Source organism: Lutjanus erythropterus, chromosome 16 (genome assembly GCF_056507025.1).
Source record: "Lutjanus erythropterus isolate fLutEry1 chromosome 16, fLutEry1.hap2, whole genome shotgun sequence".
NCBI classification, from domain to species: Eukaryota; Metazoa; Chordata; class Actinopteri; order Lutjaniformes; family Lutjanidae; genus Lutjanus; species Lutjanus erythropterus.
In genome coordinates, this window is record NC_139332.1 from 11,809,185 (window position 1) to 11,833,218 (window position 24,034).

The 24,034-nt window shown below is 40.2% G+C and overlaps 1 protein-coding gene across 1 annotated transcript in view; it reads left to right on the forward strand.

Annotated features, from left to right (window-relative positions):
- The window catches only part of trim71 (tripartite motif containing 71, E3 ubiquitin protein ligase), a 34,518-nt gene extending 13,761 nt beyond the window's left edge, over window positions 1-20,757 (forward strand). The window contains exons 2-7 of the mRNA XM_084739371.1: window positions 7,034-7,201; window positions 11,962-12,096; window positions 16,631-16,873; window positions 17,938-18,435; window positions 19,252-19,392; window positions 20,062-20,757. Of these exons, the coding sequence (XP_084595497.1) occupies window positions 7,034-7,201; window positions 11,962-12,096; window positions 16,631-16,873; window positions 17,938-18,435; window positions 19,252-19,392; window positions 20,062-20,634 (1,758 nt within the window). The 3' untranslated portion in view covers window positions 20,635-20,757. The remainder of the gene's footprint in view (window positions 1-7,033; window positions 7,202-11,961; window positions 12,097-16,630; window positions 16,874-17,937; window positions 18,436-19,251; window positions 19,393-20,061) is intronic.
- Window positions 20,758-24,034: the final 3,277 nt, after the last annotated feature.

Sequence of the window (24,034 nt, forward strand, 5' to 3'; positions counted from 1 at the left end):
TGTTTGACCTGAACTGAATGCAACCTTATTTAATCATTGGTAACACCTGTGTTTACCCTGCTATTTCATGTCACAATGACTGCTATTATTATGTTTTCAAATAATTATTAGAGCCCACCTTTTCGACTCAATGTGAAATATATTTTTGACTGAACACTTAATTTTGTGTGCATAGTTGTCATCTCAAAGCAATATTTTTGAAGATAGTTAAATGTTGCACTAACAGAAAGTAGAGGAACTTTCCTTCATTGTTCTGTCCTGGACTGGCATGTTTCTCAGTGGGGTTATGACTGACTATTGGTATAGCACACACATGAAATTGTAGGTAATTAAGTGACTGTGAAGTAGGGTGTTGTAAAAAGTGCATTCAGATGATTCTTTCAAGCAGGATATTTTCAAAAAGAACCTGCTTTTCTTAAATATGTTTGGCTCAAGCTGCTAAACACACTGACATCTGACATCACACTGCAGGAATGTCCTTTCAGTGTGTGTGTGTACGTGGGTGTGGGTGGGTCTTAATGTCCATACCTTTTTGACCTTTCTTGTTTCTGTGTGTTGACAGACAGTTAAAGGAGTACACAGGCCTGAGGCACTGACAGGGCTTATGGAAAACAGTTTAATATCCACACAGTTGGGCCACATTCAGACAGGCATTGTGGCGATTGGCTGCAGGGGTGTTTATTTGTCCTTGGAACATAACTGCTGTGAAACAATTGGGAAACAACTTTTTATTTTTCTTATTCACTGGCTTTCTTACTAACAACAGTTCCTCTCCACATTCAGTCTCTACCTTGCATGACCACAGCTGCGCTCTCCCTCTCTCTCCCTCTCTCTCTCTGTTTCCCTCTCTGTCTCTCTCTCTGTCTCCCTCTCTCTGTCTCTCTGTCTCTCTCTCTCTCTCTCAAACACTCTGTCTCAACCACATACACACAAATCAGTAGAAGCTTCTTTGTGTTGCTATTTTACAACATAACCTGCATGTGTAAATGAGATAGTTAGCATTTTTATTACAATGCCAGATTCTATTTGAATGTGACCTTTACTTGAAGCCTAAAGAAAAACATACTGAAGGAGAGTTATGTTTTAAGGATTCAAGCAAATTCTAAAACGTGTAGTTGTATGTTACTTTTTGAACTTTCAAAACACAGTATCCTTTCAAAAGATGTTTTGAGTTTAATATCTGATAGCTACAAACAGTTTCCCTAGTGGTCTTAAACAGAAATCAATTTTGTTTCTCTGAGTTACAATCATTTTGTTAACAGTTCAGATCAACACCTGAACAAATAAGCTCATGCCTTTGCCACTTACTTCAGACTGGGTCACAAACAGTATTATCTTTCTAAAGTGGTATATTTAATTGATATCAGTACCTTTTGCATCTGAAGGTCTAATTCATTTATTATAGTGTTCCACTGCTATTGCTTGATTATGAAGATAAGTACACATATTATCTGCTGCAAGCATATGAGCCTTGTAATGACTTCAGCCAGATCAATCATTTTAGTTTTACTTGCTCAAAAAAAATCCACATGTCTCCAGTTGTAGATCAAGTTTCAAGTCATGCAAATCATGAATCTGAACAGCATTTCAAAACATATTCTGATGTACATGTGAATTACATTTCTCTTGCATGTGACAGATGAGTTACAGTGGAATGGAAGTTGTTGAGAAATGTCATTTTGACCACCGCAGATGTCTGAGCATCTCACTGTCAGTTAAAGTGGTCAAATTCTTTGACAGAACGTGCTTTCACAGTTCCCATAGCAGTCCCGGATTTTCTGGCACCACAGTGTGACATTACATGGCCCTCATCCCCTCCCCCCACTCGGCTGTGCACACAGGCAGCAAGTGCTGCATGGAGCGATTTTACTGGCTAGTTGAGCTTGTGCCCTCTCCCCCAGTTCCCAGTACCTACCAGGGGAGGGAGGGAGGAAAGGGGGTGGGTCCTCCTGCTGCCTGCTCGCTGTGTGTGAGCTCAAAGCCAGGCTCACAGCCATCATGCATTTATTCTAACATTGTTTCACTTAAAATTCGGTATTTTGCTATTGTGAAGCTAGAATATAGTGTCTTACTGTCATATCCATTACAGATGTGTATAAATATGAACATCTACCTGTGATTGACAGATATAAATCCACTTTAATATTTTACCAGCATTTGGATGGTGGTTCGGGTGAATGCTGGATTTTTTGGGGTACATATTGACATTAGGGAGCAAAAAAATTGATATTTATATCAACAAATATTCTTTCTACAGAACTGAGCATACACAATGTAGAATATATTGACAATTAATGAATTAATACAAAGGATCAAGTATACATGAAATAATATAGAAAATTCACAAAAATGCACACGCCCAGGATCCATAGCCATTCAATTGATGGGAAAGATGATTGTTATTTTCTTTAGCTATTTTTCAGTTGATCGGCTTTTCATTTCAGCTTCATTTGAATAGTTTTCAGTGGCAACATGGTGGCAGCAAAAACAAAACACTAACAAAAATAGTCCCTATATTGTCTTTTTATGATCTTTTCAAACACACACAAACATATGTGGGTGTGTCTAAGTGTAAACTCATAATTGAAGAGCGTAATGGGCAGAGAGGGTGAAAGGGAAACATCCGGTGCACTAATGAAATACAATAACTCACTTCCCCCAACGTAGCCGAGCCCTCCTGCTCAGAGCTTTTATAGCTTTTGATGGCATGCTTGTTCCAGCCACTCTCCAGTAGCACTTCACTACTAGCATTTCACTTTGTGTGCCTGTGTGTGTTTTCATCGTGTGCGTGTGTTTGTGTATTTTGTTAGAGCGTGCTACATGTTGGTGTGTAATAAATAAATCCTGCAGGCAAGTCACCTCTGCCTGAAGGCCTCCCCTCCAGGGTGTTCTCTGAGGAATTTACAACTTTGTTAGCGTGACACCACGCCTATTTCACATCTTTTTAGGTTGTTTTTCACATTTGGCATCACGTGCACGCTGGACGTTTCTAGTGTGTTCTTGCATGTGTGAGGGTATCTGGCGTGTATGGCATGGCTGTGAAATGCCTGACCTCTTCTAGTACCACATGTGTAACACGGCGGCTGTGTTCCTTGCTTGCAAAGAATTTGTTTTATGTATGATGCATTTTTTTTCTCATAGATTGACTAAAATAAGTATTTGTGGCAAATTACTAACGGCTCATTGAATGATGGGTTTGAGTGAGAGACAGATAAAGACGGAGGCAAGCAGAGCGGGAACGGGATCCTTCCATGAAGACCTCTGGGAAGAGCCAGTATCCTGTGCGAGTCAATAATATTGACTGGCTTTCCAAGAGGCCGACGTATTATGTAATCTACAACCTTGTGTGTATGAGTGTGTTTCACCTCGAGGAGCTTTGAGCTGTTTATGACACATAAGCTGCAGATAGATTTAAAGATACCTGACGCTTCTTGCCGGTGTTTCTCATAAGATCTGCTTATGAAACAGACCTCCAGTGTTTTCAACAACAGGCTTCTTATGTTTTTTTCATTTTGCTGTTTTCACATACTCAGATGGTGACTGTAATCATCATACAGTCATAAGATATTGATTTCTGAATGGTCCGTGTAATGTTTTTTTTAAGTTTTATGTATGGTTTTGGTGTCATTTTATTGTCTTAAGAGCTATGGAGAAATTACTGTGGTAGCAGTAGTAGTCAGGGCCTCAGGAATAATAGTTTACGATGGACCCATGGTGTTACCTTGGAAACAACTGAGGTGGACCAGCACCAGATGATGAATACACTTCATAGTTTGTTGCATAGACCACCCATATGAATCACTTTTTGTAAAAACAAAATTAACAAATAATGATGGTTCTTATATTTCACAACATTTTAGTCATTGTGAAAGCACAAATATATTAATGTTAAGTTCACAATCCAGTGAAACCCTCTTGCTTTCACATTAATTAAAACCACGCATGCACACTGTTTAATTTGTACACAAATAACAAATCTTATTGTACATCAATATACCTCCTACACACAGCTAAAATTGTTAGTCGCTGTAGACATTTAACATTTTGGTTACACATTTGGGATGCGATATTCATAGCAGATGGTAAAACTACAACAGATAAATGATAAGTTCCTGCAGAGGTATTTTTAAATTGGAAGAACATTTTAAAAAGAAAATAAAATTCCAAGTAAAGATTGTAGCCCTGATCAGAGCCAAGTCAGTGTTTGCTCAGTGCTTGATACCAAGATACCAAGCCAGTTTAATATCTGGTTGTGTCAGAGATAGGTAGAGGAGTTGAGAAAGATCTTTTTGAAATGTGAAAATCTATCTGATACGATTGTCATTAGCTTAAATATCTTGTTTTTAAGACTTTATCAGGCTCCTCTCCTGAACAAGAGGTGCTAGGTCTTTAACTCTTCAAATGGAAAGTAAGTTAGTCAGCGTTTTCATGTCAAGATCAGCTTTCTTATCGCTGTAAAAATTTATAGATCATTAAGCCAGTCATTTTGTAATTGTCAATATTAGAACATGATGATCATTTGATGATCAGAGTGCTGCTGATCACAGTCTTGTAAATCCTGTGGCTCAGTCGCTCATCAGAATCCATCCTGTCCTTGCACCATCAATCTGCCTCGGCCCTGCGTCCGTCATCGTCTTCTCTGCCTTCCTCCTCCACTCCAGCCCAGCTGCATTCCTTGCTTTTGTGTGTCCTGTCCCCTTGGAATTTGGGAGATGTCGATGGGGGTGGGAGAGGGCAGGAGGGGAGGGCAGAGGAGGGCACTGAGTGACAGAGCAGTGTGGAGACTGTAGTGGAGGACAGGGCTCAGCAGAAAGAGGGACAGCAAGAAAAGGACAAGAAGAAAAGGATCCAAGAGGAGCTTAAGGAGAAGGCCGAAAGGAGGAGGAAGTCAGATGAAGGGGGAGGTGTGTGTGTGTGTGTGTGTGTGTGTGTGTGTGTGTGTGTGTGTGTGTGTCTCATTAGATTATACTGCTCCCTGAGGGAACAGTCATTATTGATGGATTGATTGCAGGCCCCTCCCCATCCACTCAGGTCTCCTGCTATTGGAGGCCATTGATCTGTAGTCTCTTTGGGATATGATGGCCAGTGCATATTTAATTAGCCTTCCATTACAACCAATCAGCATTCAGACAAGGGGTTTAAAGCAAAGCTTTAGATTTTAGCAATAAAGGTTAAATGACATTTTTCCTTCTCATCCCAAGGGACAGAGTGACTTTTTTGCAAACCATGATCAATTCTGCTTTTACTTCACGTCATCATTGTGTATATATTAAGCATTTCCTCTAAAATAATCCATTTTTAATACTCTTCTTTATTAATGTGTTGTCCCTTACAGTAGTTACTTCTCAAACAACTTTTAAGCTACTGTATATCCCTTCCAAAAAATAGTAATAAAGATAAAGGAGGATCAATAATGTTATCATTATCAGGAATAGTGATGCATTTGATTTAAAAGTTTGAATAACGCAGAAGAGAAAGGAGACGAGAACGAAAAAGGAGAATAACACACTGAGTAAGCTAAACAAAAAAAAAAATAATAATAAAAATTAGGAGACAATGGAATGCATTTGGCTCATATTTCTTTGAAATAAGCAAAGTAGTGGATACTGTTTTTCACTCCACACTTCATCTGGCGCCCGAGCAATTATTACTTGGTAGAACATCACAGCCACTTCCTCAACAATTTGATAAATATCTTTTTAGAATTTTAAGAATAGCCATATCTGAGCAAATAACAAAAACTGGTTTAAACCAGAGGTGCCTCAACTAAGCAAATAGGACATAATTAACAAAATATATAACAGAGAGAAAATAAATAAATAGCAGAATTAGGAATCGAAAACTCTTGATGTGAAATGAAAGAGGATACAGAAATTGAAATTGAATTTGAATATTAAGGCCTGAGGCAAACCCATTTACCCAGATTAACGTAATATCTCTGTATATTAACATAACATATTCTATATTATTTTTACGGTAAGAATATGTCAGAAAGAATGCAGGTAATTAATCTTTAAGAAAATTTAACATTTTTGGGAGCAAGTAAAACCTTTCAAACAAAAATTCCAACAAGCATGAGGCTGTTGCCATCTTAGTTACAGTAATAAATGTTTTGAAAAATGTGAAATGGGAGTAATGTCCCTTTATGGCCCTCTTCCTCAGATGTTAAAAGATTGTCCAGAATGAGTATTGATCTAGTTTTTGGCCTTTAGTCCTTCTGAGCTTCTTCTGGCTCTGTGTTTTGGAAGAGAGAGTCTCTCTGGGGCGTCGAGGCCAATATGAGCCTCCCTGCTAACACATGCATATGGATGACTTAATTATCATTCATGGTCTTTTCTCATTAATTAGCTTTTTGTGTATGTGTGTGTGTGAGAGAGAGATGGAAAGAGTGAAAGAGTGACACTTTGTGATTAATGGCTTCATTCTGTCACTCTCTTTTCATTGTAAGCCATTTAGTGACTCACAACAGTAAAACACACAAAGTGATATGAAGAGTTGTGACAATGACAAATATGTCATTGTATCTGTTTTAAAAGACACCGACTGTTTTGCCATATTTCAATATCACAATAGTAATTGTTTGGGGTCTAAGTGTATATTAAATGTAGTGGTAGTAATTAAAAAGTATTTGGTATAATTTTGGTGCAGCCAGGTCTCGAAAATTAACTTTTCTCCTCAGTTTCCCACAACTATCCTGAATTCACCTTTCAACTGTCCCAGACGTGGCGATTTTTGTCATATTGTTTTGATAGTTTAACGGTGTGAAAGAGTAACGCACTCTCATTCAGTGACGCAGTACACACCCACCCATTTCTGTTTGCTGACCGTGAATGAAGGATATTTTCCAATAGGTTAACAAGACAGTTAAGCTCATCTTTGTTTGGTAAAAGAGAGAAAATTGGGCAGACAGCAGGAAAATTGTAATATATTTCCCAGCCTTACTGTACGTCCATAACAGCAGGTGCAGTGTCAGTTTGTACCAGTTTGAATACAAAACTGATCCGTCCATGTACATATAACTCTGTCTTTCCAGGTATTCCTGTTCTTCTGTGAAACCTGCTCGGTGCCTATCTGCAGGGAGTGCAGCGTGGGCCTTCATATGGGCCACACCTTTGTTTATCTACAAGATGCTGTACAGGACTGCAGGGCAATCACCATCCAGCTGCTGGCAGATGCACAGCAGGGACGACAGGCCGTGCAGGTGAGACGGGAGCACAGACAGACACATTTATAGGGAATTTTTTGTTTGTTTTACCAAGGCAGAAATCATAACACCTGGATAATTTAACACTTCTTTTTGTATTTGGACAATATCATAAAATGTGAAAAATATAGAAAAAAAAATTAAGACAGCATGGTCAGATGTTTTTGTAATGCCTTAAAGGAAAAAGTCCTGTATCACTCTGCAGGACTCAAATAGGTCAAACTGATTTAAGTCTTAACTAAATAAAGCCAAGAGCTCTTCTGCACGATCCTCCAAGGTCTGACAAAAAGACAATCCTCATAAAGGTCAACCCACACAAATCCACACTCATCCATCTCCCAGAGAGACGTAGGAGAAGCTGGGGAGAGCAGCTGTGTCTTTCCATCGTCCCTCAGTGCAGAGAGAGCAACTATTAGAGATGATCAGCTTGAATCTGTTTTGAGAGTGACCAGTCCTGGGCTGCTGGGAAGCCTGGGGTTAGAGGTGTCCAGCTGGCCCTGAAAGGGGGTGGGTCGCATGGGGTGAGGTCTGGCGGGGGCAGGGCTGAAGGTCAAAGGGGAGGAGGAGTGGTGAGGAGGATGGGGGTAGGGTAGATGAGGTATTTAAAGGATTTCAGAGAAAGGAAAACTCCCCTCCTCTTTTAAAGAAGTGGAACACTTTGCCCTCTCCCTATTCAGTCACTCACTCTCTTCCCCCGCCTCTTACTCTCACTCCCCCTCCCCACACACACACACATACAAACTGCCTCTGTTCATTTACGTAATTATTGATTGGATGGCAGCTTCCTAGACCCCCCACCCCCGAGATTCTAGCTTATACAATAAAAAAAACATGCACAAGTGAGGGAAGAATGAGGGCTTTCGCCAACAGTTTGCAAACTGCCTTAACAGTCATATTGGGCCTTTTTTGTTCATGTCCAAAAGCACCACACGAGCTGCGTTTGCTGTCATGGATCTGAAGGGAACTATTTTCAATTCAGTTATCACTTTTTACTAAATAAACACACATCAGAGCCAAAACCATTCTGAAAGCAGAAACATGAGTGAAATATTTCTTTAAATTTCGTTAAGTTTTTCTGATCTACGTACAGTTTTCAGTTTTTGGGAAAGGCTCATTATTATGAACAGAGTTCAGAAGCATTTGATTTCATCTGCAACAGATGTATTTCTCCAGTGCCTTCATTGGTATTTTTGCTTATTAAATATATTAAAGGTAATTTCCCAGATTATCTAAAAATGCTGCATATGTCTAAAATCTGTGCCTAACCTAAACTAAAAGGTTTTGCAAGCAAATAAACCATAACAACAAATTATAAAATAAAATTATTGAAACTGTAATAAATTTAAAATAAAAATACCAAAATCAGTCATGTTGTCATGTATTTTAATTATTTTAATTTAATTTAGTCGATTCTTAAAGAGGTAGATTAGGGGGTCTACAGCAACTCTGAGGTTGTGATTAGGCACTGAAGTGGTTTGAGCTAAATGTGAACGTCAGCATGTAAATACTCGCAGTAACTATGCTTACATGCGGATGTTTAGCAGGAAATGTTTACTATGCTCAACATCCTAGTTTAGCAGGTTAGCACAACATTTGCTAATTAGCACAACCTTAGTTTTGCAGGTGCTTGGGCCAAATTAAATTTGATAGACAGATCTGGACATTTTGTTGACAATTCATCTCCTAAGCAGGGAAAAAAAAAGATTGTCTCATTCATCACAAATGACAAGGTGTAACATGGATAGGTCACACACAGCAGTGTTGTCCATGGTGCCTGGAAAATGGGGCAGTGTTATGACCTTGGTAAAGACTCCTGAAACATGAAACATTAGCTGTTTGACTAAGGTCATGTGACCTGCTGGCATATACTATCTCCTCAGCAGAGCTTGAACTTTAAGTGACTGCTTCACACTTTGTACCTTACTGGTTTTGTACTTATGTCACTCCTGGTGTTCTACAAATTCCAAGATATCACCGCATGGATCTGCTCAGTTAAATGCCGGTTGTAAGTTTAAAACTAAAGCCACATACCACAGTGTGCACATGTTCTTGACCAGTCAGAATCAAATCAACAACCTCAATAATTTATTTCATGAAAAGCACCAGAATCCGTGGAGCTGAGTCATAAGAAACACGGCCTGCCATCTGGCAAAACGTGCTGATGTCTGTCTGGTGTGTGTTTGTCCTTTTTGTCCCAGGTCACTATGGGAGTAAATGCTGACGCCAGATAATATGTAAACACACACACACACCACACACGCTCCTGTCCCCTGAGGTAGGAAATTTCCGCCCACTCCACACCCATTATCTTCCCTGACCTCTGACCCTGGACTTGTGACCTCGTGGTTGGCCAGAGCTCTTTCACTCTGCTCTTTGATTGGTCAGGTTGACCCTCTTTGTGTTCCAAGCTGTGCTGCTCTGGGAATGTTGAGGGAAAGATAGAAAGAGAGATGATGGAGACATGGAAACCAAGACTATGAGACCTAGAAGCTGAGGACAGAAAGTAAAATATAAGAAGTAAAAAAAAATTAACCAATATATTTAACCAATTAGTTTCTCCATCCCTCACTGTAGCTCAGAGGGAGGGAAAAGAACAAGGAAGAAAAAAAACAAATGAATAGAGGGAGAATTAGCATTTTATATGAATACACAAAGATAAGTGGAGAAAGATGGTGGCTTTATCTTTCACCCTGCCTCCTTCCTCACTCTCTTCCTCCCCCGACCCTTTCAGGATCCCCTCCCTGCTGTTCCCTCTCCGGGGGCCTGATTTAGTTGACCCTGTAGCTGCCCACCTCAAATGTCCGGCCAAAAGAAAAAAAGGACCCTGCTGCCAGGCTTTGTTCCTGCAGGGACGTGCTGGGGGTGGGTGGTATGTGTCTTAAGACTGGGGTTGCAGATCACGACCTGTAGAGGTTTAGGTGACCTTTGATCCTTGCGGCTGATATCACAAAGGGAGCCTTATCCCACCTCCCCTTCGTCCCTGTGAGGTCCAGTTCACCCTTTGACCTCCCAGAAAACACCAGAGGAAAGGCCAGATAAAACAGAGGGGAGACAAAGAGGAAAATGTGCATTTAGCATAAATGGTGGGTTGTAAAAACTCAAACCCTTAAAGGTGAAATTTTTCAAGTTAAGGTCATACAGTTGCATTTCAGTGACTGTTTTTATCATGATAATAAAGACACTCCTGTCTTTGTACTGAAGCACTGACAATGTAATTCCATTCAAGCTAGTGAATAGGGGTGGGCATGTCTTGGCATATCACGTTTCAATTTGATTCTGGCTCAGAGGGCTAAGATATGATTATAGAACGGTTTACAATATTTACATTTTTTTCCATTTCTGCACAATTTATTTTTCCTCATTGTGTACTTGCCACTTTAATAACAGTGCGTGTAATTATCAATAATTAGTTTGGGTAGACACAACTCGCACACAAAGTGGCTCTTGTCTAGGTCCCTCTTCCCTACAGCTTTTAAGCCAGGGGCTGTGGGTCAGATTGTATCCATCTGCAGTTTCTCACACTAGGAGCCTAGCTAAGAACATAAACATGACACACGTGTTTACATCAGTTACACACAACCTGGTCTTACAAAAGAGAACTGGGTTTTTAAATTCATGATTATTGACTATTAATTCATAATCTTTCAAGAGATGCATCTATGCATCTAAGAATCATTTCCCCCCACCCCTAGAAAGTGAGAGGCAGAGGATAAAATGAGATTCCTGATCAATACCTGTACAGTCATACTTTGTTAGTTTTTTATCATACTATGGTAATGATACAGTATTTTTAACATAACAAAACATGTCAAACTTCTTAGTGTTAAATAAAGAACTTTGCCTAAGTTGGTATAAAATTTGCAGTTTTCATTATCAATTAATCTGCTAGTTATTTTCATGATTAATTGATTAATCGTTCAGTCTATAAAATATTGAAAGAAATTGTGAAAATTGCTCATCACCGTTTCCCAGAGCCTAAAGTGACGTCTTCAGTTGCTTCTTTTGTCCAAAACCCAAAGACTCTTGATTTAAAAATGCAGCAAATCCTTGCATTTCAGCAGCTGGAATTGCAAAGCGACTGAAAAGATTAATTGATCAAAAGAAAATCTGTAAGTATTCTGATAGTTGATGAATTGCTTTATTGTTGTGGCTCTATTTTAGATTAAAATGATAAAAAAAAAAATTAAGATAATTCATTATTTTTTAAAAAAAATATTTGATACTGGAAGAATAAGTAAACAAGTGTAAGAATGCAGTGCCAACTTTTGTTACTTGAGACAGGGGTTCACCCCAGCAGGAAGTTTCATCATCTTGTGCAGTGTGAAGTGACTTCCTATTCCTGACCCGTGTTTCCTGTTCCCCTCTAAAGGAGCCGTCAAACGTGAGAAAGAAATAGATCACAACAACTGAGCAGGTGTTGTGTTATTTGCCAGGAAGATGTCACATACAGTGTCCTTTCTTGTAATGCTTCCTGATGTCCTGCATCCTGTTTCTGGGGGTTGACCGTATCCCATCTGAGTAATAAAACAGACATTCCTGTCCGGTCCCTTGGTCACACGACAGTGAGAGATAATCATGTATCTTCATTTATCCCCACATCTGTTGTCTATATCACTGTCAGGTCCATAATTACTGGAAATGGTCACTCTTGAAACCCTGTTTGTTTGTTTTTTATCTCTTGCCTCAGCTGATGGTCAAATAAACTGATGGGGAGTTATGCCACATCAGTAACCTCATGTTGTGTTTTGTTTCCACAGCTAAGCATGGAGAAAGTGCAGGCCATGGCAGAGCAGGTGGAGATCAAAGCCAAGGTGGTGCAAACCGAAGTGAAGGCCCTCGTCCTCAGACACAAGAAAGCGCTGGAGGAGAGGGAATGTGAACTACTGTGGAAGGTGAACTGGCTAAATAAAATAACAATTAAATATAAGATCACAGGCTTTGATTTGTCTCTATACTGTGAGGAAAAAAGATGTGATTTTGTCAAATCAGAGGAGGAAAAGAGAGGAACCTACATCCTTATCCATACTCACCAGGTTTCAACCTTAACCGTGGGTCATGGCCAGCAAATATTCCATGTAGGTGGCCTCCTGTGGCCACCAAATTTCATTCCACAAATTCTGCAAACATCTCAATTCCTTTGCGCCTTGCTGCTGGCTAGCTTACCAATACATCGGGGCTACTAAAGTATGGGTTTACTGAACCTACTCAAATTGCTCATGTACTCCATGTTGGCATCAACAGTATAACCATAATATTATAGCCTTAGATTCTCTCACAGTAGACTGATTGAAGCCATTGTCAGCAGGGAGAATAAGGATGTGTGCGTCTTGTCAGGATTCATTAATTAAGTTTGTTAAATCAAACCAAGCAGCCAGCTGTTACGCAGGCAGTTTGGCCTGCAGCTTCCGCTGAAGGAATGCTCAGTAACCTTGCAGGTTTAAGGTTACCCAGAGAACGAGTCAGATTTGGGGTGAAAGAAAGAACCCTCGTCCCTGAGGCCCCCCACCCCTGTGCCTCCAAATCCCCAACCCATGGGCAATAAATGAATAACCACATAAAACAGACTCTACTTCACGCATGCTATTCTACCAGTCAAGTTCTACACACACACACACACACACACACACACACACACACACACACAGGTTCTGCATCATATCATATTGACTGAAACCAGATAGTGAAATGTGTTTATGTGCATTTATGTACACGTGCAAATTTGTAGTTTGAGCCTGATGGAACAAAAGCAATAATTGAGCCCAGCACCCAGCAGTCGACCACTGTTTTTTTCTCCTCTTCCCCTGAGAGCAGGCTCATTGGCATCGTAAAAACTTAGCTGTCTTACTCCCTCAGATCTTACGGCTTTTTTATGTGTGTGTGTATGTGTGTGCATGTGTGTCACAAAGATGGTTTTCACTTACCCATGTTTTCACTTTAATCCTTTTTACGCCACTACAGGACTCACTCTTCATCCCTGACCTGATTCAAGTTGTTATAGGCAACCAAAGCAGTCTCTCTCTCTCTCTCACACACACACACACACACACACACACACACGCACGCATAATCTCCGTCTTGGCTTTTGTTTGTGTCTGACAGACCGTTACACACATCACATATGTTATGAATATAGACGCTTTTCCTCAAGCATGTACAGTAAAAATGTGGTGAGTTGTGAGCGAGTTTTGCTGTGCTTATTTTTGGTCTGTGTTTTCTGTCTGAGAGAGAATTGAGGAACAGCGTTGAGAATTTCAGGAATATGAGTGGAGGCAGAATAAAACTACAACTCAAATAAGACTATGTTGTTGGGTTTGGGGATGCACTGATCAATCGGCAGGTAACTGGAATCGGCTGGTTTTCAGCTTGACCAACCACGACCGGCTACTGGCCAGTCAAGCTATCTACTATCTACTATCTACAAGATATCTGATTGGGTGCTGATCAAATTAACATGCTTGTGTCAGACGATGGTTCACATCATGCACACAGCAATACAGACAGTAACATTCTGACCTGACATGTCGTCCATGTTAAGAGGAGAGATAGACTCCAAGAGCAGGATCAAATGAGGAGAAGAAGCCTAGAAGGAAAAAGAAGCAGCTGACAGTGTTACCAAACAGCCGTAAAAATTCGAGCCCTTGAGGCTAATGTTAGCTAGCATACTGCTGTTGACACATATTAAAACTAACAATTAAAATCTCACCTCCCCTTCTTGCTGAATTGTTTATTCTCACTGCAAACTTGGTCTCCATTTTGTTCTGTTTCCAAAAAAGGAAAAATGTTTGTGCATGCTGACAATTGTAGTTCTTACAGGGAAAGCACTTGGATAAAGTGCTTGAAACTGCAGAAAATTGTAACGTGCATCTTCTCACCATATGACAGTCTGCACTTTCAAGTCATGTAAATTAGGTAGCAATAACGTACTAAAGATTTTTAGCGAAATAGAAGTTATTTGTCATGTGATCGCTTTATACCAGGTTACATAGGTTACTGAGTCTATTCAAAGACAGGTGACACATTTTACATTCTACATTTAAGTTGGTTGGCTTTTCTTTTAATTTATCACCCTTAATGAAACAGTTTTGGTTGTTTATAGCACAATAACATCTGATTTAGTGTGATGAAGTGGAAATACAGTAGTCATTTTGAGTATATTCTGTATATGTCTATAAATATTTAATTTACCATAGATGTAAGGTGCTGGGAAAGCTTGAATTTGACTTTGGAAAAGGTGTAGGAATACTGTCATCACACCAGGTGTGGAAAGCATGCATGTTGGGCTGAACAACTCCTGAATCATACGAGATATTGGAAATGACTCAGCTTGTTCTTTCTGCACTTTGAGCCAGTGCTGATGGACACCTGTGCTAACAGTGGTGTTGGGGAAAATGTAATTGAGTCCTGGAAGGCTCTCCAAAGTGACTCAGCAGCTCTGTGTCACTGAAGTAGAGCGATTCATGACTGTGAGATGACCACAGAGAAGCTAAATGTGACTCGTGGGTAAAACACGCGACTTGAGGGCCATGAGTGTGAGTCTGGGTGTGTCTTCTGTACGTTATTGTGTGAATTTGTGGCGCGGGAGTCGTGCTTGTACTTATAAGAAGTTGTTACATCAGAGAATATGTAGGTCTCCCTCTTTGTGAAATATACACCAGCTCTGCCACTGAGTGTTTTCAGCTGATGAACTAAAACTAGTTGTCTGTCCAGAGAGAGAGAGCCTAACTAGAGTCTCACAGATGCTAATTGCAGCTCCATGTATGCCAAGGATTAACAAAAGACCCCTCTCTTGTGGAGTCTTTCTTTACTACCAAAAGTCCTTGTAACCACAGAGACAGGCAGGCTATTGTGTTGTACTCTTTTTGTTAGGTGACGTTAAGTAAGAGCCCAATCCCTGCCTCTCAGGTTCTAGCAGCCTCTTTAATGCTTTATTCTCACTCACTGTACTGTAACTTCATCTGCCTTCTCACCATAACAGAACAGTGTTGTGGTTAAGTGACGGTCACACTGTTTTTTTATGATTAGATGAATAATTTACCCCTGTAACAGCTTGGTATTCTTCTTATTTCTTTTTTTAGATTTGTTTGCCCCTGACCTGACTGTCTCTTTCAATATACTACTTTGTATGCAGTGTTGCACATTTTTATCTTATTGTGTTCTATTCTATTGTTTAGGCAGATATAAAGAAGCTTTATGCAGCCGCTTATGGCAGGTTACGTAATGTTTTATAAGGTTGAATTTCTGTTCAAAGAAAGCGACAGAAATAATCTAGATCACATCTCTCCAGTGAACATGATATCCATATTTCCTTTGTGTTATTCATGTTGTCCTTAATACACAGACATAAATGTGATTTACAGTAACAGAGGTTTATGATTTCATTAAAAAAACATTTACATTTTGTCAATTTCCTACAATTTGATTTAACCACTGTAATAAGTAATGCATTATTTCTTCTCTCCGCCCAACAGGCTTAAATAATCTTAACATCAATTTTATCACATCAGAGAATGTCTATAAATATTGACACAAGGATGCACAATCAAAATTGATGCGGAGGCAACGGATGTTCTTCCTCTTCCTGAATATCTCACAGACTTGGCAGGGTCAGCACATTGCTGCCATCCTGTGAGCAGACCTGCTACTAACAGTCTGTGCTATAGGGGTGCAGGGGCACTTGTTAAATTCCACCCTCAATTTTATAAGTAAAATAAAGGAAGTTTTTGCAAATAATGGTAACCACAACTCAAACTTGTTGTGTTATTTATAAACCCAATTCCAAAACATTTTTTAGATGTTGTGTAAAACATAAATAAAAACAGAATACACTTATTTGCAAAAACCTTCTGACCTATATTCGACTGAATAAATGTAAAAACACAAGATATTTAATGTTCGAAGTGATAACTTCATTATTTTTTGTAAATATATACTTATTTGGTAGCTGTAACACATTCCCAAAAGGTTTGGACAGGGGCATGTTTACCACTGTGATACATCACCTTTTCTTTTAACAACACTCAGTGGGAAGTGAGGGCTCTGATTGTTGAAGGTTTGAAAGTGATATTCTTTCCCATTCTTGCTTGATATAAGAAGTCCAGGCACTCTGTTGTTATATTTTGCGCTTTATAATGCACTACACCTTTTCAATGGGAGAGAAGTCTGGAGTCTAGTACCCAAACTCTTTCACTATGAAGCCAAACTGTTATTACATGCGCAAACACATTATCTTGCTGAAATAAGCAGGGATGTCTCTGAAAAAGACTGGAAGGCAGCATGTGTCCCCCCAAAACCTGTCTATGCCTTTTCAGCATTAATGCTGCCTTCATATTTCTTCTATTGAATAAACATTATATATTATGACATAAAAAATAATGATTTTACAGTTGCCTCTGTCTCAGTCTGTGCCATGGTTCTGTCTCCTTTCAGGTGGAGAAGATTCGTCAGGTGAAGGCCAAGTCTCTGTACCTGCAGGTGGAGAAGTTGCACCAGAGTCTGACCAAGCTGGACAGCACCATCGCTGCGGTCAGCCAGGTGCTGGATGAGGGCCGCCACCTGGATGTGCTGCTGGCCAGGGAGCGAATGCTCACCCAGATCCATGAGCTCAAGGCCTTGAGGGGCCTCCTGCAGCCGCAAGAAGACGACCGCTTCATGTTCACTCCTCCAGACCAGGTGTGCACTGAGACCCTGTAGATCATGAATCATAAACAAAGTGGTCCGCACGAGGGCTGCGCAATTCTTGAGATTATAATTCTCTGACATTATTTTTCAACATAAACATTTATTGCACTCTTATATGCTCAAGTAAAAATAACCTGTCTGAGATGCTTTTTGTCCTGACGGGGCTTTAAACAAACAGCATATACGACATTTATCAAAGTGTTAGACTTAAACTTAAGTGTCTTGTAACAAACACCTCAAATCTATTTTCTTTCTTTAGAACATCACAATGATTAACTTAAGAGCATAAGAAAATATAATGTAAAGTTAGATTTAGAATAAATTACCCATACACTGATCCTGGCATGACATGCTTGTTTGCGTCAAGTGACTTTTAAACAGTGGATATTTGATTTCCTATAAACTCTCCACAATAAAAGTTCCACATTGTCTTGTTATCCAAAACGGGGTTTGCTCTGGAGCAATTAAGTCAACACTTGAATGCGTAGCAAAATAGGAGTGAGCATCATCATGTAGTAATGACATTGCATAGATGTACGAGTAGCCAGCACCTTAAGTTTGCATGGGTTTTAATGAGAGTATGGCTATGTTTAATTAGCCTGATGAAAAAAAAAAATTGCATAAGGGCTATGACTGGTTAACCTTTGTGTTATCTACTCTTATACTTGTATAATTTTACAAAACAATTGAATTAGGGCTGTACAATGTGGTAAAAAAGAATCATACAGCCATTATTTTGACAAATATTGCAATATGATTCAAGATTAGTGGGAATTAGAATTTTTGCATCTAAATTTTCATTTTCGCAGAAAAACACTGTTAAAATCTTGATCATGTGACATTTAATGGGATCTGTACCAAACAAACATGTTGTTACATCTGGAGAGGTTTGTTGGCCAGAGCATGCTGTTTTGTCACACATTTTTCCTTTTTTTTCAAGCTGAAAATGACTGTTTTTGGGATTTGAACACTGTATTTTGTCATATTGAGATGTCAATAATATTTTAATTAATTGTGCTGCATTAAATTAAGTGTATTCATCATGGTTCTCACAGGCTCTGTACATAGCCATCCAATCCATGGGCCTCATCAGCAGCGGAGCCTTTGCCCCAGTCACCAAAGCCCATGGCGAGGGTCTAAAAAGCGCGCTCCGTGGCAAGCCCGCCTCCTTCACTGTTATTGGATACGACCATGACGGCGAGCCGCGTCTCTCCGGCGGCGACACAGTGTCCGCAATTGTAATGTCGGTCACAGACGGCAACTTGTCCGCGGTGGAGGTAACAGACCACCAAAACGGCTCGTACACTGTCAGCTACCTGCCTAAGTGTGAGGGGGAGCACCTCGTGTCAGTGTTGGTGTGCAACCAGCACATCCAGGGAAGCCCCTTCAAGGTGATCGTGAAGTCCGGGCGCAGCTATGGCTCTCTGGGCTCCCAGGTGTCATCCTTCGGGTGCGAGGGGGAGGGAGACGGTCAGCTGTGTCGTCCCTGGGGCATCAGCGTGGACAAGGAGGGATACGTGGTGGTGGCCGATCGCAGCAACAACCGCATACAGGTAGGCCACAACATTCATCTCTCTGCATGCACACTGTGGCAACAAAGTATGGTCAGTGAGTTGGTTAACACAAAGCCTACTTCTTTGTACCTGTGTAATTTTTTCCTGATGAATTGTTTATTATTTAGTATTGGTATGAGAGGTAACACTACAGTCACTGACTTGACACAAAGCAAAACAAGGAAATAACACAGTAATTTCTTTGCCCCTTAACACTTAACAACTAGTTTCTTCCCCCCAATCCACTCCATCCCCATCCTGTAACCCTGACATGGTTAACCAAGGCGTTGGAACTGTTAAAATTAGTCAGTTAATTCAACAGTTGGTCAGGAGAAGATTATTTGTCATCCATTTTGACAATCAATCACTCAGCCTTTTTCCAAACAAACATGTCAAGCATCTGTTGCCTTCAGCTTCGAAGGTGCAAGTATTTGCTGCCCCTCCATGTCATCTATGACACCATAGTCATGATAATGTCTTGTCACTAAAACGTTTTTGTAGTAATGAAACTAAAACTAAAAACAGCACTTTATTTAATAACAGCGCAATAGAACAAATAGCCTAAACATTAAGTTTACAGTGTTAGGACAGCTCAAACAACTTTCCACACACTCATTTTCTTTGCTTGGTGAAGACATTAGCTGTGTTTACATTAAAAGGCCAAGCACAGAGTCTACACAGACATACAACTGAGCTTGTATCTATCATGCAGGTTAGTATGAGAGCTTTTCAGAAGAGTTGGTACGTAATGAGGGCTCCAATGTTGTAATATCAAGTGTGATCAGTTAACAATGTCACTGCTCATTCTCTCTCCAGATATTCAAGCCTTCTGGTGACTTCCACCATAAGTTTGGCTCTCTGGGTTCCCGGCCTGGTCAGTTTGATCGTCCAGCAGGGGTTGCATGTGACAGTCAGAGACGAATCATTGTGGCTGATAAGGACAATCACCGTGTGCAGGTATGAACACCCATTCACACACAATCATCACATTTCTACTCACTAATTTTGCATAATCTCTAAATCTGAAATACAACAAGCAGAATTTTAGGCCTTAAAATTTTAGCATTTTGTTATCTTCAGTCTCACTTTAAAATGTGTTTTTGAGAAAAAAAAATATTGATCACGCTGTAACAATTATAAAATGAAACCAGCATGCAATGAATAACCAATGCAAACTATGCTGCCCAGTCAGAATTTATCAGAGCCAAACCATGTAGCTTCATACTTTACCTTCAAGTTTGGAAAGGACCAGGTCTTACATTAGGTGATTTGGATGTCATTGAGAGGTAAATTAATATGAATTGTAAAGAGATTAATTAAAGTTCTTTCTCTGCCAATATGGACGTGATTTAGGTCTTAAATTGCATTCATAATGGTCTCAAAAAGTCTTAAATTTAAACATGCAGAAACCTACTAATTGCTTCAAGTCTGTTGCATTCACACACGGATCAAAATGTCCAAAAGCTACAGGGAAGTTACATAAGAAAAAATGTAAAATTGTATAAGCTAAAAGAGCATGTTAGCCTTTGAAAACTTGTGAACTCATATACACGTGTAAACACATAGCTCTCTCTCTGCTGCAGATGTAAACATGTCTGGCCCTGACACATTTGCTTTGTCTGACAGGTGTTTACTTTTGAGGGCCAGTTCCTGCTGAAGTTCGGGGAAAAGGGTACCAAGAACGGGCAGTTTAACTATCCCTGGGATGTGGCTGTCAACTCTGAGGGTAAGATCCTGGTCTCCGACACCAGGAACCACCGCGTGCAGCTCTTCGCCCCCGACGGCTCTTTCCTCAACAAGTACGGCTTCGAGGGGGCCCTGTGGAAACATTTTGACTCTCCCCGAGGAGTGGCCTTTAACCACGAAGACCACCTGGTGGTGACCGACTTCAACAACCACCGGCTCCTGGTCATCCGGCCAGACTGCCAGTCAGCTCGCTTCCTGGGCTCCGAGGGCACCGGGAATGGCCAGTTTCTGCGGCCCCAGGGCGTTGCTGTGGACCAGGAGAACCGCATCATCGTGGCGGACTCCCGCAACCACCGAGTCCAAGTGTTCGAGCCCAACGGAAACTTCTTATGCAAATTTGGCACACAGGGGAGCGGGTTCGGACAAATGGATCGCCCCTCCGGTGTAGCTGTGACGCCTGACGGAGTCATTGTGGTCGTTGACTTTGGAAATAATCGCATCCTCAAGTTCTAGAAAAAAAGTTTATTTTTGCATTCTCTCCCTCCGTTTGACCTTTTGCAGTTTTGTTTTTTTTTTGTTGATGAAGGAAATGGAGGCGAGAGAATGAATCAACAGACACAACAGGAGGAGAGCTTGGAGAGGATTGAGAGCATGTTGAAGTGAAGGGAAATTAAAACTGTAGATGATTATTTTTATTCTCCCAGTCAGATATCTGTGGTATGTGTGACAAAGGGGACCTCTACAAATTGATAATCAGTAGAAAAAGAGCCATATTTCCCTCCCTCGGTCTCCAGCTGCTCTGAATTCTCTCCGTGAGCTCTCCTTAAGTATCCATCTCAGGGAATTTCTCGCTTTTCTTGAAATCTTGTACCCTCTGCTCCATACCTACCTCATTTAGCTCTTTATGAATGTACTCATAGTCACTGAGCAGAGGTTTTAGTCCGTGAAGTTTTACAAAGAAGAAAAGTCTACCTCTATACTTTGTTATTTAAGAGAGACAAAAAAATAGACTGTTCAGTTGATATTTGCACAGGATTAATGGAATTCTTGCTGTGCATTTTTAAATATGAGTTAAAGTGAACCTCCTGAATGTTGTTGCTGAGACAATACTCAGACCGCTGTAGAGGCTGCATGATTTATTCTCATTAGTGGGCTTCGCTCAGAGAGGAACCTAGGCTACAGTAGTGTCCTTTTCATGTTTTTTAGGCTACTTAGTTTTTCGCTTATGCATCGACCCCTGTCTCTTTGTGGCTTTGTGGAGTTTATAGTGTCATTACAGCCTCAGAAGAGTGCACAACGCGATGCCAAACTTGATAGAATCAAAATTAGCCCAGGTCACGTAAGACTGATTAAAACGATCAGTTCTTTCCAGGCTCTTCCTTTAGCTTTACTGACTAATGCTGATTTGATGAATTTATTGACAAGTAAAAATATAAAGTTGAGGAAATTGCCTCCAAAATGAGCCCTGTAATAAAATAATTCAAAGTGTTTGATCATCCATACACCCCTGCCCCCAATTGTGTTGCATAAGACTGGATGAAGTAACATTTCTGATAAAATAAGACAACCTGTGTCGTTACTTTCCAGTTGGATGCCTGAACAACTAAGATGCAAAAATTTGTATGCAAGGAGAGCAGTGTCTCCTTCAAAAGGGAGGACCCACCAAAGGATGTTGGAGATTCCAAGATCTGGATCTATTAGTGATTTTAACCCAGATTTAATCATATAATTGAATGACACCTTTCTGGTGAGGCATGCTGTGTGACAAAAGCCTCACGAGTAGACTCCTAATTTGGCTGTCCAGAGGACATTAATGACATCAAATAGCAGGCCAAACATTACAATCCTTTGGATTTAGATTGTGGTTGAAAGCCACTTCCTTTGGCTCCTGGGGCCTAGGATTTAGTCCAGTCCAATGAGAGGGCTCGATTACAAAGCCCTGCCCTATTTATTGATCCTTGAGTTGAGGAGACCTCTCCAGATTTGAGTGCTAGTAGACCGATTCCTCTAAGGACGGAGGTCTATAGACCGACTACTGGAGTCAACCAAAGTTAGAATTTCTGCACAATGGCCAACTGTAGATTTGGCAATTAAAGAAACTAAAAAGAATCCCCTTTAAGAAATATTATCTTGAATAATCATTGTTGCTGGGACGTCTAAAGTTCTTAAAACTCATGGAGTTGAGTTCATAGCACTGTCCATGTTAGGCTTTAGAACAATTAAGTGTGCTTGGGTCACAGTTTATCATGCATGAGTACTTTCACACCATTCTAACACCACAGCCCTCATTGTGTGAGGCAGGTTGTGAAAGGAGACCCTTTTTATCTGTCTGCAGAGTTCGTGTAGAGAACAGAAGATACCCGCACCAAAGAGAACCCCCTTCCCCCTTTCTCCTCCTCGCATTTATCGCCCCAGCCCATCAATCGACGCCCCAGTTTTATCATTATTAGACGGCCTCGAAGTAGCATCTCAGATTAGCCTTTTTATCCTCATCTAACTACCATATAAACTAATAGATACTAACTCTTTGTGGTGAAAAGCATTGTGGGGTTTTGAATCCCCTTGCCCTTTTGTTTAATCTGTGTCCCACTGGAAGCACTAGACAATTAAGGTTCTGTTAGCCACTTCCTTAGCCTAGCAAAGAATCTTGGGACCTCTGAAAAGATTCTACGACTGACTCTCACCTCTGAGGAGAGGGCCCGTCTGCACATGATCAGGATTTACATCATCATATCTCAGACATCCTGTTCCTCAAACAGTTGTTTTCACCTCTGTTCTCGTTTACCTCGTCTCCTAAATACCTCAAATATGTCATGTCTCATTGCTACTGTGCATTTAAACATTCAAATACCTCAACTTTGTTACTCACTCTGAATACCTCATTTTTACTCTTGTATTTAAGCATACCTCGTCAGATATTTATGCATTACAAATATACCTCATTCTTTGAATCTTCTTGTGTTACAGTACAGTACATGTCTCACAGCTCTAGGACCAAAGATCATGGTACTGTTTTGAGTTGAAATTAAATTTGTATTATGGTCATTGCTCCATCTTCCAAGCCTCTGCTCTAACTAGCCTGGTAGTCTTTGCCTTTTTATCACCAAGAAACCAAATATTTCAGATGAAAGCATTGTGCCAAAATGATCTGTGCGAGTTCTGTGCCAAACAGGGTTGGCATTTGGACCACACTGTTGTAGACGACAAATGTCACTGGACCATTATATCATAGATACAATTGTTGAATCAGAGCACCTGAGAAGAAATCCTCGCTCTCTGATAGTATGCACTTAAGAGGGCTGGGCCCCATTTATCTTTACCTCATGATGATGATGATAATGATGATGATGAACATGCAGATTCCATTTGTACTTTGTTACTGTGCGCAAAGAGTGAGGGGAAGAGGACGTGGCCTCTTTTAAAGAGTTAACAACTTCACAAATCCGCCTTCGAATGCACAAAAATGACCTCTAATTTCAGCACAATTTATCAATATTTCAGTGTGGATTTTAAGATGCTTGATGTTGGTTGTGGAGGACCTCGAGACATGTCCAAACTCAACCATTGTGACTGCGGTTTAAACAAACACATCAGAGGATTACAACAGGCTGGTTTATTATTGAAGTGGAGCTATTAGCACATTGATGGCGAGCCAGTTTTATTCCACACACCCTGCTGCTTTGAACCCAACACCTAGATTCACCAATAAGATTTTTTTTTTTTTTTTTTGCTTTTCAGTATTACTCTGTGAAATGTTCATTCATGTTGCATCAGTTTTTTTTTTAAGATTGCAGAATTCTATCTTTAAGATACTTAGGTCTTCACTCTTAAAGAGGAAAATGTATTTTAAACCTTTTTTTTTTTGTTTTTCATTTTGTTGCATGCTTTAAAAAGTCCTTGTATTATAATGACG